This window comes from Rattus rattus, chromosome 2, assembly GCF_011064425.1.
Source record: "Rattus rattus isolate New Zealand chromosome 2, Rrattus_CSIRO_v1, whole genome shotgun sequence".
Classification (NCBI taxonomy): Eukaryota; Metazoa; Chordata; class Mammalia; order Rodentia; family Muridae; genus Rattus; species Rattus rattus.
In genome coordinates this window covers 39292286-39309128 of record NC_046155.1, presented here as the reverse complement: position 1 = coordinate 39309128, position 16843 = coordinate 39292286, and the positions used below count along the sequence as shown (strand labels likewise).

The following is a 16843-nucleotide window of genomic DNA, read 5'->3' as shown; positions in this document are numbered from 1 at the left end:
GGTATTCCCCCTATACATTCCCCTTATTGCCCTCCCCAACATTCCCCTGCACTGGGGGGGGGGTCCAACCTTGGCAGAACCAAAGGCTTCTTCTTCTGCTTGTGCCCCAACAAGGCTATTCTCTGCTACATATGCAGTTGGAGCCGTGGGTCAGTCCATGTATAGTCTTTCAGTAGTGGCTTAGTCCCTGGAAGCTCTGGTTGGTTGACATTGTTGTTTTTATGGGGTTGAAAGCTCCTTTACCTCTTTCTATCCTTCCTCTAATTTCCCCCAGGGGGTTCCTGTTCTCAGTTCGGTGGTTTGCTGCTAGCATTGAGAGGGTTTTATTTTTATCAAAGCATTTCTTTTGGAAAACAACAAGAAAACAACAACAGCAACAGCAAAAACAGCAGCAACAGCAACAACAGCAGCAACAGCGACACTTTCTTGATTTTGCTCAATATTTGGGGAATAGATATTTAGGCTACAGAACGCATTTCTTACTATGGTGCCTGGCCAGAAGATGTTTCTAACCTATACTGTAGGACCACAGCCAATCTTGTTTCTATAGACTATAATGGCAAAATATGTTCCACGAAACAAGGGCAATGGGGGATAAATAGTTTAGCTGTTTTATTTGTGGGGCAAGGAGTTGAATCCCAGCCATGTGAAGCACATTATTCGAGCAGCTCTGGCTTGCTTTATTTCATTAAAACGGTTTAAGTAATATTTCATAATAAGATGGCAGTTGAATATAGAATGTCCCTACTCCATACTTTTCCCAAATTAAAAAAAAATACAGATTTTAAATAGCTAGGCACTTGGTGTGTTTTAAAGTGTGTGTGTATGTGTGTGTATGTGTGTGTGTGTGTGTGTGTGTGTGTGTGTGTGTGTGTGTGTAATGAAATATATACAGCAGAGAGAACATGGAGGCAGATGTTACACATATATTTGCGATTATAATCACATCATTTTTCCTTTCCTTTTTTTCTCACCCAGTTCCTCCCATGTACTTGCCCCCCCTTGCTCTCATTAAAATCCAAGGGTTTTTTTCCTTTTAAATTTTGTTACATATATACAAAGATAAATATCTATCTATTAGTAAAACCTGCCTGGTTTGTTAAGTGTTGTTGCATTTATGTACTTCAGGGCTGATAACTTGATATTATATAACTGATTAGGAGACATCCCTGGGGAGGTTTAATTCTCCCTCTCTCTGGGGTCTTTACTCATATAGGGGCGGAATCTGATGAGATTTCTACTTCGACTTTAGCATGTCTACTAGTGTTTCCATTTCTTCAGGTGACTGGTGAAGTATGCAGCAGGTAAACCGGGATATATATAGACTGTGTCTATCCCTGCTATCACTAGTTTGTTGCCTCAGAATTTCTGACTAGTCATTCCGCATCTCAGTGTTCTCAACAGGACAGATGGGACAGTAGCATTAGCCCGTACACTCCTCTGGAAAATCTGTTGTCAGGAATTAAATGTGGTTTGGAGTTGCTGTACAGGCTGTGTGCACATGGTAGATCTGATAATTTGATCCATGTTGTGCCTGTTTCTCCAAATGCTGGGGCATCTAGGAGCACAGGGAGGCATGTGAAACTCGCCTTTATGAAGTATTGGACAGCTAGTTATGGCCCGGAAGGTTTGCTGATTGTATGAATGCATTTGTTTCTCTTCTAGTTGTGCAGTGCCTATCCTGTTCTATACTATCTCCCGGGAATCCATAACAAATTCTTAAAAGATGTGACTGAACAGAAAAAGTTCATCTTGATGGAAATAAACAGGCATCGAGCGTCTCTGAACCTCAGTAACCCTCAGGACTTTATTGACTATTTCCTGATTAAAATGGAAAAGGTACAAGTGCCTTGACTTGCTACTTCACATTGTGGGTGTTCTGACTCAGCTCATGTTGTCTTGGTGAAAGTGGGATGTCCCAACTAATGTTCCTTCTGTTGATATATTCATTGCTTGTGGAAACAATTTCTTAGGCAAATTATATTCGGGGATCATTCAGATTCTCAGTTTATTTAGAATTAGAAAATTTATGTTTACTATGCTTGAGGTTAGCTCTTTTCTTTGAGGCAAATGAAAACACATACACATCCATTCAAGGTGATGATAACATGTAATTCTATGTAAATGAATCTCCATGAACAGCAGGTGGAATGACTTAGGGAACACAGGATTCTTTTTTAAAGATACTCAGGGAACTCTTTGCAGTTGAACTAGGCTTTGAGGAAACTCCAGTTTAGATCAACAGGAGGATAAGCTAGAGGATGGTAATTGTGGTCATCAAGTGAACTAACTTTGAAAAAGAGACATTAATTTGAATTATGGTGGTAGATGTGTGGAATGAAGAGATAAAAATAGTGATAGAGTTTGTATGTGTGTAGTCCCGGAGACTTTAAGCATAATGAAGAGTTAACAGGCGCTAGAACTGATGGTGTTTCTAAGTGCCTCAATACACATTACCTTGAAAAGCATGACAGAGGAATTAATTTCCTTAGTGGGTGAGAGTGAGTCACAAGAAAAAACTTGGAATTTTGCCCCATTGATTGTGTTATAACCATGTGAAGGAATCCTAAGCTAGAACACTCTAATGTCTAGCTTTTCTACAAAATGCTTGCAGCATCGTAGCATCGTAAGCCTTTAAACCAACCAAACATACAAACAAACAAAACTAATTTCTCTCCTCCAAAATTATTAGGAAAAACACAATGAAAAGTCTGAATTTACCATGGACAACCTGATTGTCACCATAGGTGATCTTTTTGGAGCAGGAACAGAGACAACGAGTTCCACAATAAAATATGGGCTTTTGCTCTTGCTGAAGTACCCAGAGGTCACAGGTATGATCAGATGGGCAAGGGGTGTCCAGTAGAAATGGGTAGCACTAGAAACTTCTCCACTCTTTCCTTGAATAGACTAGCAACAATTGCATGAATAATAATGCACTTACCCACCATTGGATGAATTCAATTCAAACTATACCTCAGGAAAGAACAAATGTAATAGCTAAGGTAAAGCAGGGAATAGAAGGGCGGTGGCCATTACTCTCCCTGGTAATGATGTGGAGTCATTGATTTGTGTTGGGAAGAACACAGAGCTTGTGTTATGGTCTGAATAGAACTATCATCCTTCTCACATTTTTCCCTACATGTTAATAAATGCTTGTTTTTTCAGAAGTATTTACTAAACTTTTGTTAGCACGTATTAATTATAGGCAATGATGTGCTTCATTACAACATTTCCCTACATGTATAACTATTTTGATTATTCCTCCATTCTTCTCTCTCCCTCCCAATAATTCCCTTCCTCTTCCCAACTGGTCCCTGTTGCTGTAAAATTATGTAAAAATGTTGTCTTCTGTCCCGCACTAGATCTGACTCTGTCACGCCCCAAGACATCTGTTAGATATGTTCATCTCAGTCAGCAAACCATCTCACCCACTTTACTCCATCCCATATCACACTGCTGATGGCTACTCTCTGAGCTTGGCAGCAATCTCTCCACCCATCTAGTTCCCAAGGCAGGTTGTCACTATGTCAGACATATATATCCCAAATCTGTGGCAGCCCAATGTCTCCAGCCACCACATACTTTATTGAATTCAACTAAATCATCACATGAAAGAACACGCAGCACAATAACCTCTGACCCAATTGATAAGATATAATTTGCTCCTCTAGACATACAAAGCCCTGTGTAATCCATCCCTTAAGAATGTCAATAGCAACCTGTAAATGTGCAGAGAGGAATCTTAACATCCGCCTCCATGTTCTCTCTGCTGCTCTCTCTTTCGCTCCAGTCTCCTCCTCCTTCTCTCTAAAACTTTTCTCCCGCCCATCCTTCCTTCTTGTCCAATGACAGGCCTCATTCTATCTTGTACCTGCCTTCACTTGCGTAAAGACATCATCCTACAGGTCCCTCTGGTACTTTCAAGTCTGGTTTTCTTCTCCCTCAATAAATCAATAGTTTTAGAGGGGCTGATGTGGATGTATCATTCATGGCTGAGCATTTAAAAGCATTTAAAAATCACTTATTTTATCCTCACTGTCTAGTTTCTACAATAACCTCTATCAGCTGTAGGAAGATTCTCTGACTGAAATCTGGAGAAACATCAATCTATAGATATAAACATAAATCTTTAGAAGACAATTGGATGGGCACATCATATTAATTTTGCAAATCAACAGCTCCCCCTTGAGTGCCTGTGACATTCTTAACCCTTTGCCCTGCCTTGCAGTACCAGACATGAATGTTGTCCTACTAAGATTGATTGAAAGCTAATCAAAATCAAGTTATGAAAGAGTATGCGGCATTTGCCTCTTTTGGGCCTGGATTGCCTCATTCAATATGTATTCTCATTCTGTAGTCTTACTTGCAATTTTATAATCTCGTTTTTGTCCACAGCTGAATGACGTACCACCCTGTATAGGTATAGCATTGTGATTATCCATTCACCAACACATTGACTGATTACATATCCTAGCCTTTGTGAGTAGAGCAGCATTGGACTTGTGTAAGGAAGTTTCTCTGCAGTAAGAAATAGAGTCTTTAGGGAAAGTACCCTAAAGTGTCTTTAAGGACAACTCCCGTGTTCCCTAAGTCATTATACCTGCTGTTCATGGAGATTCATTTACATAGAATGGCATGTCCTCATTCACTCTCAAATGGGCGTGTATGTGTTTTCATTTGCTTCAAAGTAAAGATCTAATGTAGAACATAGTAAACATAATCTTTCTATTCGGGTTTTTATATTTGGGTTATTAAGAATTTTATTTCCAGCCTTTTCGAGAAATTTCTATACTCATTAGCTATTGCAAATAGGGCAGCAATGAACATGTATGAGCCAGTACCTCTGTAGTATGATAGTGTTTTGGGAAAATACCAAAGAGTGGTATGCTTTCATCATTAGTAATCCTATTTCTTGTTCTTTTGAGAAATCTACACTGATTTCCACAATGCTTGGGCCAGTTTGCACTCTCACCAACAGCAAATAGTGGTTAGTTTTTTATCGTACCCTCAACTGCATTTGATATTAGATTTCTTGATTATAGCCATTCTCGATGGAGTGAGATGCATTCTCAAAGTAGTTTTGATTTGTGTTTCCAGGACGGTTCATGATGTTGAATACTTAAAAAACTCAACAAAACTTTACCGGCCACTTACGCTTCATTTTAAAGACCTCTGTTCAGAACTGTAGCCCACGTTTAGACTGGATTATTTGTTTTGTATTTAGAGTTTTGTGTTCATTGTAAATTCTAGATATCAGTCCTGCATTAGGTGTGTAGCTGAAAATGATTTTCTCCTGTCCTGTTGTGTGGAGGTGGCTACTGTTGGGTTAAATACTAAAAAAGTTACCATGCTACCACCGTTGGGCAGGCCGGCTGGTCTGGCCTGTTCTCATGTCCGCAGACTCTCTGACCTGTTGTTCTGAAACTTCCCCACCTGACTATGTTCGCAAGCCGGGTCTCTACCAGGCCCGGCCCCACTCATCCAAATTCACACGGCTAGCTGGGGTGTACTTCTAGCAAACCCATGCTTTCTCTCTGGAACCTAGCTGAGTTGCTGTGTGAAGGAAAACATCACACAATCTTAGTTTAGAACCAACAGGTAACACAATCGCTGGGCGCAGCAGCAGCTAGTATCCTAATTTGTAAGTTATTCTAAGCCTAGGGCCTCTTGTTTGCTACAGCTTCCCTCCAAGTATTCCCTGACCAAAAATCAAGTCACCTTTTCCTGCCTCCTCTCCTCCCATCTCCGACCCAGAAGTCCCGCCTACTCCTCGCCCAGTGATTGGTCATCTGAAATCTTTATTCATTAGGGGAAGGTTCTGCCACAGGCTACCTCTTCACTTTATTTACAGGGGTCTTTGCTCTAAAGAGACCTTTTAATTTCATGATGACCTCATCAATCGGTGCGTTTATTTCATGAATGACTTGTGTCCTATTAAGTCCTTTGTACACCTTCCCTTACAACCACCCCAACTCCCATAGCCTTACCAAAGCCTTTCCCCTCCTTTATGCCCATGTGTTCTTTTTACCTATACTCTGTCTTTCCTTATTATCGAATTCTACCCTTCCTTGGTCTCCACACTTAAAATTGTTCATATTCATCTACATCTATGTAGCAGGTTAGGATCCACCTAGGAGGGAGAACATGAAATTTTTTCCTTTCCGAGTTTGGTTCACCTCAATATTATTTTTTTCTTATCTATTACTTTTATTGATCATTTTTTCAACTATTAAATAAAACGTTTTAATAACATGGAATAAGTCATTTAGGTTCCCAGGAGACAAAAATTTTCACTAATAAAATTAATAGTACTTACGGTTTCACATCATTTTCTTTTTTTATTGGATATTTTTTATTTCCATTTCAAATGTTATTCCCTTCCCTGATTTCCAGGCCATAAGCCCCCTATCCCACCCTTCTTCCCTTCTTCTATAAGGGTGTTCCCCTCCCCAACCACCCCCTTCCCACCTCCCTGACATTCCCCTGCACTGGGGGGGGGGTCCAGCCTTAGTAGAACCAAGGGCTTCTCCTCCCATTGGTGCCCAACAAGGCCTTCCTCTGCTACATACCCAGCTGGAGCCATGGGTCTGTCCCTGTGTAATCTTTGGGTAGTGGTTTTTTTATTGATCAACTTTATGTTGTAACTTTTTTTTCACTGCTGAAAATCCTTCCATTCTTTATGTGTCCTACCTTTTAGTCACTCCTTCATCTGTTAATGGAATCTAGGCTGGTTCCATTTCTTTGCTTTCAATAAACAAGGATGTGTAAATGTGTCTGTCATAGCATACAGGGTTCTTGGATGCATGTTCAGGAGTAGTATTGAAGGGTCATGTGATAGATCACTTTTGAAACCATTGAGGAACCTCCATAATAATTTTCATGATGGCTGTACTAATTTACACTCCCATCAGCAGTGTATTCTGGGTGAGACAGCATCTTATTAGCACTCATTAAGAAGTGTTAATTTGCATTTTCCTGACGACTAGGGGTGTTGAACACCTAAGCAAATACTACTTATCCAACTTTGTTTCTTCTTATGAGAAATTTATATTCATTTCATCTGCCGACTTGCGGATTGGTAGATTTTCTGTGTGTGTGTGTGTGTGTGTGTGTGTGTGTGTGTGTGTGTGTGTGTGTGTGTGTGTGTTTTTTTTACAGTTCTTTGTCATTTCCGAACTATAGTCCCCTGTCTGGAAGATAGTTGGCAAAGATTATCCCATTCTGGGGATTCTCTGTTAGGTTTTTGTGTAGTTGGGTTATTCGTTTGTTTGCTTGTTTGTTTTTGCTGTGCAGAATCCTTTGATTTTATTTAGTTCTGTCTGTTGATTCTTGAGGCCAGTGCCCTGCAGTAAAAATTTTGTTCAGAAAGTTTGTGCCTACGTCTATGTCTTGAAGGGCATTCTTGATATTTTCCCTAGAAGCATCAGAATTTCAGGCTTCAATTAAAGGCTTTGATCTACTTTGGGTTGACTTTTGCGTATACTGAAAGACATGGATATAATTTCATTCTTGTGCAAATGGATAGCCAGTCCTTTCAACACTATTTAATGAATAGGCTGTCCTTTCCCCCCCACTGCACTGCATGTCTTATTGTGTGTGTGTGTGTGTGTACGTGTGTGTGTGTCTATGTGTATGTGTGTGTGTATGTGTCTGTGTGTGTGTCTGTGTGTGTATGTATGTGTGACATTATTCTCAATGTGCTTATTTGCTATTTGTTTCTCATTTTTGTTATTGATATATGGAAAAGGCATTGATTTCATACATTAACTTTCTATTCTACTACTTTGCTGAACGTGTTTATAGTCTTTAGGAATTCTGTGGTGGATCCACAAGTATCTCATATACAGAATCTTATCTCTATATTAGGTTTTCTCCTCTTGCAAAATGGACGAATTTAGCTCTCTACTTCCTATCCCAACTAGAAAACGATCAAAAATCATAGAAAGGATAATTCTTTTTCATTTTATAAAAACCATGATTTCTACCCTATAAGCTAAAATTCAGGAAGAAATTACTCGCGTGATCGGTAGACACCGGAGACCCTGCATGCAGGACAGGAACCACATGCCTTATACGGATGCTGTGCTGCATGAGATCCAGAGATACATTGATTTTGTTCCCATTCCCTTGCCTCGTAAGACAACGCAGGATGTGGAGTTCAGAGGATACCACATTCCCAAGGTGAGATGCATTTCCTTGGTGCTCCTCATTGGTCAGTTTGCCTGCCAATAATTAAGTAATGTGATTACAGATAGCTTGTCCTTCTAGAAGGGTTCCAGAACCATACCCCAGGCATCCCAGCCCTCTCACTCTATGCTCCTTTGCCTGACTTTTGTTGATATGGTTTTCTAATATGGTTGCATTCTCACGAACTTGTCAGTTCCCTGATATTTGATAATTCAATCTGTGGTCCACATCCTTGCTTTCCAGTGGGTTTTACTATTATCAATTAACCACAATTCTGTATTTCCATCTCCCCCAATATTTTCTGTTTGATTTACTTGGGAGAAGTACAATCTAACTATCTTTCTTCTTCCTTACTTTGGGGAAACTCACTTATGAAGTTCAGTAAGTTGGTATTATACCTTATACATTGCTATTGTTTTTATATACATATCAGTCTACATAATTTATTTGGAGACTAGATTTTAATTTGGACTTCAAAATAGTATTCCAGCTCCAGCCTCCTAAGCAGTGGAGTTTATAAGCTTGTGCTGCTATTTCCTACCTAGTTTTAACCAACACTTAGTATTTTATCAATAAAAATGTATTTCAATTAACTCACAAATTTAAAACGTCACACAGCTAATTTTGGCCCCACAAATGCATGCCTAGTCCTCATACTTGCTTAGGAAGCACTTTCTCCACGGAGCCATCTCCCTAGCCTCTACATTATTAATATTATTGAACATTGATTAACATTAGTTGGGTTCCAAGTTTGCTGGAGATAAAGACATAACATTTCTGTCTGAGATTATATTGGTTAGGGGTATGAGGGAATGTTTTGAATAATTCATTAGACATTTTAATGTTTGACCCAAACATGCCTAGTTCATGATGTCTCTAGAGATGTTGGTGATCACACCCAGAAAGTTTAGGGCTCTCCTACTCTGGTCATTCTGCTTCTGGGATGTACCCTTCTCCCTTTCAGCTTCTGTGTGAACCTTACATGGGAAGCTTGTCACCGGTTTTCTAGGCAGGGAGACTAAAGCTTTATAGCCAAGATATAGTCATTCAATCTCCCCCCCCTGGAACCTGCCCTCTGCACAATACCACAGTAACGAAAAACCCACTTTGTACTGTTTTCTTTTTTCAAGGACCAGAATATTCATGTTCCAGAATATTTGTTCCAGAATATTTCTGCTCAAGTTTTACTCCAAGCACACACACACACACACACACACACACACACACACACACACACACACACACACACACGTTTACTCCGGTTTACAGGTCTCTAAGTTCATGTCTTTATGCTTAGTCTTCTAATGCTTTCAATTTTGTGTAGTAACATTTCAATCAGATTTTTTTAAATTCTAGAATTTATGTCTTTGTTGTTTCCATTTATGAATACCTTGATACTCTGTAGTATTTGGCTATATTAATGGCAACCCCTGTGACTTAGAAAATGCCTCATCTTCTGTACATTCTTTGCAATGATTCCTTTGAGTGCTCAAATATATTCGTCACAGCTATAGTTAGAAGTTTTGTATGACTGCTCTAAATCTAGACAAGCATATGTCCCTTTCACATTGGCCAAGAATTTTTCAGTCCCCGTGACTCTCATTTCTCCCTTTTCATGGTGGCTATGGGAGCTTCTTTCCAGCTGCTCACCTAATAGAACTGAAAGATGTTGAAGAAAATGCTCAGGAGGCTTTGAAAATGACTCACATTTCATTCCAAAGTCAATGAAATGAATTTAATTTTCTTCTCTTATATGGAAAAAGATATTTAAAAAAATGTATTTGGACCAGTTTCCCTTCCTCCAACTCCTCCCAGATCTCCCCATCTCCATAGCTACACAAGTTTATACCTTTTATTTTTCCGATTAGATAATAAACAAGCAACTAAAAACAAAAACAAAACAAAACAAAACAAAAAAGAACCCAGTAACAACAAAAACAAACAAGAGTAGACCAAAAGAAATGGGAGAAAAAGTGCCAAAGCGAAAGCACATGAAAGACACCCAGATGGGGAGACGCACAAATTGCACACAGAAATACCATAAAACACAAAACCAGAAACTATAATATATAAACTAAAGACCTAATAGTAAAAAATGCCCAGAGAATGCATTAAAAGACAACAAACAAACAAACAATCAAACTAATCAACTACCAACAACAAAACCCCAAAAACCACCCCACAACAAACCAAATCAAAAGAGAAACCCTCCCAGTTACCACTGAGAATTCTTTTTTCTGTTGGCTATCTTCTGCTTGGCAGCAGACTTGCCCTAAGTGGCATTTATTTTCCTAGTGAGATCCTGTTGGAAAACACTTTTTTTTTTTTTTTAACGAGTGCTTGTTAACTTGAGATAGCTTCTGGGTTAGGGTTGGGGCTTGTGTTGACCTTTCCTCTCGGCACTATGAACATATCTGACTTAGACCTGTGAAGGTCGTGGGCATGCTGCTATAGTCTCTGTGATTTGAATTCATATGGCATGTAAGTCCTCTTGTGTTTTTTTTTAAAGAAGATTTATTCATATGCGTACACTGTAGCTGTGTTCAGACACACCAGAATAGGCCATCAGATCCCATTACTGATGGTTGTAAGTCACCATGTGGGTGCTGGGAATTGAACTCAGGACCTCTGGAAAAGTAGCCAGTGCCCTTAACCACTGAGCCATCTCCCCAGCCTAAGTCCCCTTGTGTTTGGAAGGCCTTATTTCCTTGATGTTCTTCACCCTGCTGGCTCCGACAATCTTTTCACCCCCTCTTCCACTGAGTTGAGATGGATTTTCAGTTGTATTGCCCCGTGAGATGACAAGCTGAATGAGTATCAAGATTCATGCACTCCAAAGAGCACTTTAATTCTGCAATCTGCTGGCATCAGATCACAGACTAGTGAGGATGGCTGTGAAGTCAATGGACAGAGAGACCTTTGATGAGCATTACAGGATTTAGGACTGTTAGGGCTGGTATTGATGTGCTCTCTTGACATGGAACAAATGACTTCAGTTTTCTGTCTCAATCTGCTCGTCCCAGAGCTAAGAGATCGAAGGAGAGACGTCTGAATTGTTTTAAGATTCCATGTCCCCCTTCATAAATGACTTTTGCTCTCTTTCTTTCAGGGCACGAGCGTAATGGCATGTCTGACTTCTGCCCTGCACGATGACAAAGAATTTCCCAACCCAGAGAAGTTCGACCCTGGCCATTTTCTCGATGAGAAAGGCAACTTCAAGAAGAGTGACTACTTCATGGCTTTCTCAGCAGGCAAGCAAGCTTTGTGTTCCTATGTGTTAGGGCCCAGGTGAGGTGAGCAGGGCTGTGCATGAAGAATCCCATGGGTGGCATGAATAGCCATCTTCACGAGGCCAGAGGCAGCACTGCCCAAGTGATGGCTGCTGCTTATTGGATTAGAGGCTCCACCCACTGATTCTGCTCTGTGACTCAGGGATGAACTTCTTGATAGCTCCTACTGGAAGAAATCCTATTCTAATTAGGACTTCCTTTCCACCCAAAGGAGCCAGTCACTGTAAACCCAAGGAATAAACACCTTACATGTAACAACTCAGGCTCAGATCCAGTGGTACAGTGTGTGAAGGAAACAAAGGTAATAAAGGAAAAGATTATTCTGTGAAAGTGTGCCATGCTCAAGTCCTTTCAGGGAGCCAGATAGAGTAGTTGCAACTCTGGTGTTTTTGAAGGACAACAGGCTGAGTGATCAGACTGTAAGAGAAATTGCTTGCAGAAGGTACCATTTAATTACCTTTCAATTTGAAATGGTCTCAGAAAAGATTGTTCCACTCTAATGTGTGATTAAGGAGTTTAAGGAAGTGACTGTCCTCATGGGAACAGAGGAAGTGACAGAGTATGGAAAAGTCCTCAAGACTCACACAAAAAGCTGTAGTGGATCAATAACTTAGTAGGGTCAGACCCTCTCCTCCTTAGACTCTTCCACTGTAACCTATGTATTGTAGAGAAATATAGGCAGCAGCCAGAGCTGGGACCTGGCAGTGTTAAACCAGAAGAAGAAATAATCACCCAATGTCCAACCCTATGAGTTTATTCAGACCCTGAAGGAACTAACTCTTAGGCTAATGGAGTCCAATGAAAGCTACTTCTTGAATATAGGATGAATAACAGTCAAATGCAGAAAGGGAGAGTAACCAATGCTGTCACGGTGTGGATGAGGAAGAGTGGAGGTCGAAGGTCCTTTCCTGAAATGTTAACTAAAATGGACAGAAATAGTAGATTTGCTTCAAGTTTTGTAAGAAATGTGTGTTTGGCAATGCTTGTAGTCATAAGTCCACACTGAAATGCTCAGGGAAGCTCTCAAAGGGTAGAAAGCCACCCTGCTGTCTAACCCCTGTCTTCCTTGCTGTAATTTGGATTATCTACCTTGTGAGGTTCCTGTTGACTTCTCATGTGCTAAAGGTCTGCTTGTCCTAACTCTGTGGGCATTATTAAAAGAACTAAGTCTTCGTCCTTAGAGCTCATATTGAATTTTTTTATACTAACTAATAATTTAAATTTCATAGACACTGTTTTTGCATAAGAAGCAACTATGGCAAACAAACACTGTGTTAATTTTGTATCTAAGCTTGTTTAAGAAGTTTACACAGACCACATGACATCTAAGCTGAATCTGAAGGGATACAGACAAGAGGTAGAGAACAGTGGCTGTTCATCTACTCAGAGAAGTGACTAGAATGTGTCATAGGAAGCTTGTTTTTGCCCATCTCCTTTGCAATGGGAAAACAGAGATGCCTCAGGTCTCGGGAAGTTGAAAGAGCAAGAGGAAGTTAGATTCCAATAATCATTTGCAGAACACTTTGTAGCATTTGTTTTTACACCTGCCCGTGTCCAGTTTTAGATTATTTTTCTTTTAGCAGATTTATGACTTGAGTTATCCCTTAGAAAGCAGATCAGTAGAAATAAGCTACCGAGACCTGGGGGATAGGAGAAAAGGACACTTTTGTATCATATAAATTTCTATACTGGCGTGTGTGTGTGTGTGTGTGTGTGTGTGTGTGTGTGTGTGTGTGTGTGTGTGTGTGCGTGTGCTGGTGTGCTCATGCCCATGCCTCACACTCATGACCACGGCAGTGTTCCTGGTCAAACTCAGCTGGTCATAGAGCCAAAACAAGACAAAGAACCATGTGACATAAAAGTGAGATCAAAACTTAGTTTGAAGATGGTGTGGAGGAACCTAGGAGGTATGAGTGGAATAGTAAGTGAAACTGAAATTTACTTACATGTATTTTCATGTATGAAAATAAATAATTAACAGCAAAATATAAAAATACACATGAGCAAAAATAAGTGCACTTAGTAAGATTTCTTTTTGTACACACACACACACACACACACACACACACACACACACACACACACACACAAGAATAATCAACCATGCAGAGTCAGAGTCAGAGTCAGAGTCAGAGTCAGAGTAAGAGTCAGAGTCAGAGTCAGAGTCAGAGTCAGAGGCACAGAGGCAGAGAGGCAGATGCAGAGGCAGAGAGGCAGAGAGGCAGAGGCAGAGAGGCAGAGGCAGAGAGTCCTAGGCAGAGGCAGAGAGTGAGAGGCAGAGGCAGATGCAGGAGAGAGGCAGAGAGGCAGAGGCAGAGGCACAGGCAGAGAGGCAGAGGCAGAGAGTCAGAGAGGCAGAGAGGCAGGGGCAGAGGCAGAGAGGGCGGAGAGAGGCAGGGGCAGAGGCAAGGGGGAGGGGCAGAGGCAGAGGCAGCGGCAGAGGCAAAGTGGATCTCTTTGAGTTCAAGGCCAACTTCGTCTCCAAAGAGAGCTCCAGGACATCTCCAGGACAACCAGGACTGTTATCATGAATTCACACACACACACACACACACACACACACACACACACACACACACACAAAACCAGGTTATGAAAATAAAAATGTAAAATACAAACAAAAAATGGTTAAAAGAAGAAAAGAAAAGGCATTTTCCTGAGGAAAGGAAGGAAAGAAATCAGAACAGTGAAGAAATACAATCAGTTGTTAGGTAACTAGTTTATGTTAATTATTCACTCATAACATATTTTCTATGTGTGTTCAGGCAGAATCAGAATTATGAGGAATCAATGACTTACCAGTTGCATGTCCCTTTTAGGAAGAAGAGCCTGTATTGGAGAAGGTTTAGCCCGCATGGAGATGTTCTTAATCCTGACCAGCATTTTACAGCATTTTACTTTAAAACCTCTTGTCAATCCAGAGGACATCGACACCACCCCAGTTCAACCTGGTTTATTGTCTGTGCCCCCACCCTTTGAGCTCTGTTTCATCCCAGTCTGAAGCGGCATAGTCTTTCACACAGATGACTGAGACCCTGCTTCTACTTGTGAGCAAACAGGTCCTCCTGTCCTGTGCACCTGTAACTTGGCAGTCCTTCCTGAATGGCAGGGATGCTACCTCTGAACTGTACTACATTTTTTTCAATTCTTTGTGAACCAGTTCCAATTTTTCATATGTGAAAAAACTTCACTGTTTCAGCACTAATAAAGTTTTTTTGTAGTGTGTGTCAGATCACTAGCCACGATTTCATTTGAGGGCATTTCTAGTGGAAAGCGTATTACTGATCTCATGTCTTGTTTTAGTAAAAGTTAACGATCAGAACTTAACACTGTGATTTTTAAGAAAACTAACCCACCATGGAACCAAATCACTGGTGACTCATTCCTATGTCACTATCTAGGAAAATAATCTCTCGACAGTGTGTCATGTATACATTTTCTCTTTCCTCCACAACTTGTTACATTTCTTTTGTAAACTTCTTCATAAGTGATATGCGTGGTAATGTATGTAAACACACTAGGCAGATGTGTGTGCACACAGGGAGATAACAGGGGAAAATCATGCCTACCAAGGGAAGTAACATGCAATAAAACTTGAATTTCCCAGTTTTCAAGAATCCCTGCATGTGGGATTAAAGTTAACTATGATTTGGAAGTGCTAATTGTATAGTAACAAATCATAGATTTAAAGCAAAACCACATAACCACAACTCAAAATATCTTACAGCTTGGATACTCCATAACTTCCCTTTAAAAAAAAACTTTATTCATTTTCTGTAAGTTTCACATCATGCACCCCAGTTCCACTCTTCTCCCTGTCCCCTAGTATCCATCCACTGCCCTTATAACTTCCCTAGACCAAATAAAGAACACAGGAACAACAGCGGCAGCAAAACCAAAACCCAACAACAAGCAAAACAAAGCAGAGAAAACATCTCATCACTTTCAAATGTTCATTATAACGTGTCCTTGGTTTGATTTCTGTGACACCATCAATACTGGGCACCTCCTGGTTATCATGTTGTTATTCTGTGTCACGGAGATCCTGCAGTTTTGGTTCAGTGAGACCAGCCCTTTCATGTGTTCCAACGGTTAACAGATGACTTTTGGGTGAGCCAACTAAAGCCCTGGACCTGGACCTGGACCCGGATGGCAGCTGAGCTTGTCAGCCTGCCTGCTCCCCCTTTTCCATACAGGGTGAGCTCTTCAGCACTGCTCTGATTAAGTCATCCAATGCAGCCATTGGCAGGAGGCAGGGTCAGTTCTCCTGCTCACCTGCACCCATGTCTTCAGAGTCAGCTCCACTCTGATGCTCAGTCAAGACAAAAAGCCTACCTCAGTAAAGACAAGCCACTTCCTCCCTTACCTCTCTTCTCCCCATCTTTCCATCCACTCCTCCTCTGTTTCTCTTCAGAAAAGTGCTGGCCATGATAGATATTAACAAGCCATTGGCATATCTCTTTGCAGCAAGATGAGGCACCTCCTCTTTCATTAAGGCTAGATGAGGCAATCAAGTAGGAGCGAAGGGTCCTGAAGGCAGGCAACAGAGTAAGAGACAGCACCTGGTCTCACTGTTAGAAGTCCCACAAGAAGACCAAGCTGCACAACTGTAACATGTGGAGGGCCTATGTCAGTCCCTTGCACTCCCTGGTTGGTGGTTCAGCCTCTGTGAACCCTCATGGGCACAGACCGGTTGATTCTGTGGGTTTTCTTGTGTTGTCCTTGACTCCTCTGGTTCTTACAATCCTTCTCCCTCTTCAGAGTGATTCCCCAAGACCCACCCAGGGTGACCCTCAAAGATTCCTGGGAATTTCTATTGTCTTAGGTTTCTTGCTCAACCCAGAAATGTCTACTGATTCCAATTGTCTCTCCTGTTACTCTCTCACTCTCTCCTCCTATCACCCGATTGGTCCCTTTTGTTCTAAACCCCACTTCCCCTATGCAGCTTCCTCCCCTGAAGGAAGCTGCAGTGTTTATTCTAGTTCCCTGTCACAGTGAAATTTATATTTCTCCCCCTTGAGCCCTCACTATTACTTAGCTTCTTTGGGTCTGTGAATTATAGTGTGGTTATCCTTTCCTTTATAGCTAATATGCACTTATTTAAATACAGGAATACCACACTTGTCTTTCTGGGTCTGGATTACCACACTCAGGAGGGTCTTTTCTTTCTTTTTTTAATTGGATATATTTCTTTATTTACATTTCAAATATTAGTCCCTTCTGGGTCTCCTGTCCATAAGCCTCCTATTCCCTACCCCTTCCACATATGGGAGTTCCCCCAACTCCCCTTACCACCCCCCCCGACATTCACCTGCACTGGGGGTCCAACCTTGACAGGACCAAGGGCTTCTCCTTCCACTGGT

The 16843-nt window shown here is 41.0% G+C and overlaps 1 protein-coding gene across 3 annotated transcripts in view; it reads left to right on the top strand.

Annotated features, from left to right (window-relative positions):
- The window catches only part of LOC116891146 (cytochrome P450 2C70), a 29782-nt gene extending 15072 nt beyond the window's left edge, over positions 1–14710 (top strand). The window contains exons 5-9 of one of the 3 annotated variants that reach the window (XM_032891895.1): positions 1666–1839; positions 2693–2834; positions 7997–8184; positions 11300–11445; positions 14304–14710. In XM_032891895.1, the coding sequence (XP_032747786.1) occupies positions 1666–1839; positions 2693–2834; positions 7997–8184; positions 11300–11445; positions 14304–14481 (828 nt within the window). In that variant the 3' untranslated portion in view covers positions 14482–14710. Of the gene's footprint in view, positions 1–1665; positions 1840–2692; positions 2835–7996; positions 8185–11299; positions 11446–14299 lie in introns of all 3 variants that reach the window. The other 2 variants (XM_032891896.1, XM_032891897.1) reach the window with 2 other exon arrangements.
- Positions 14711–16843: the final 2133 nt, after the last annotated feature.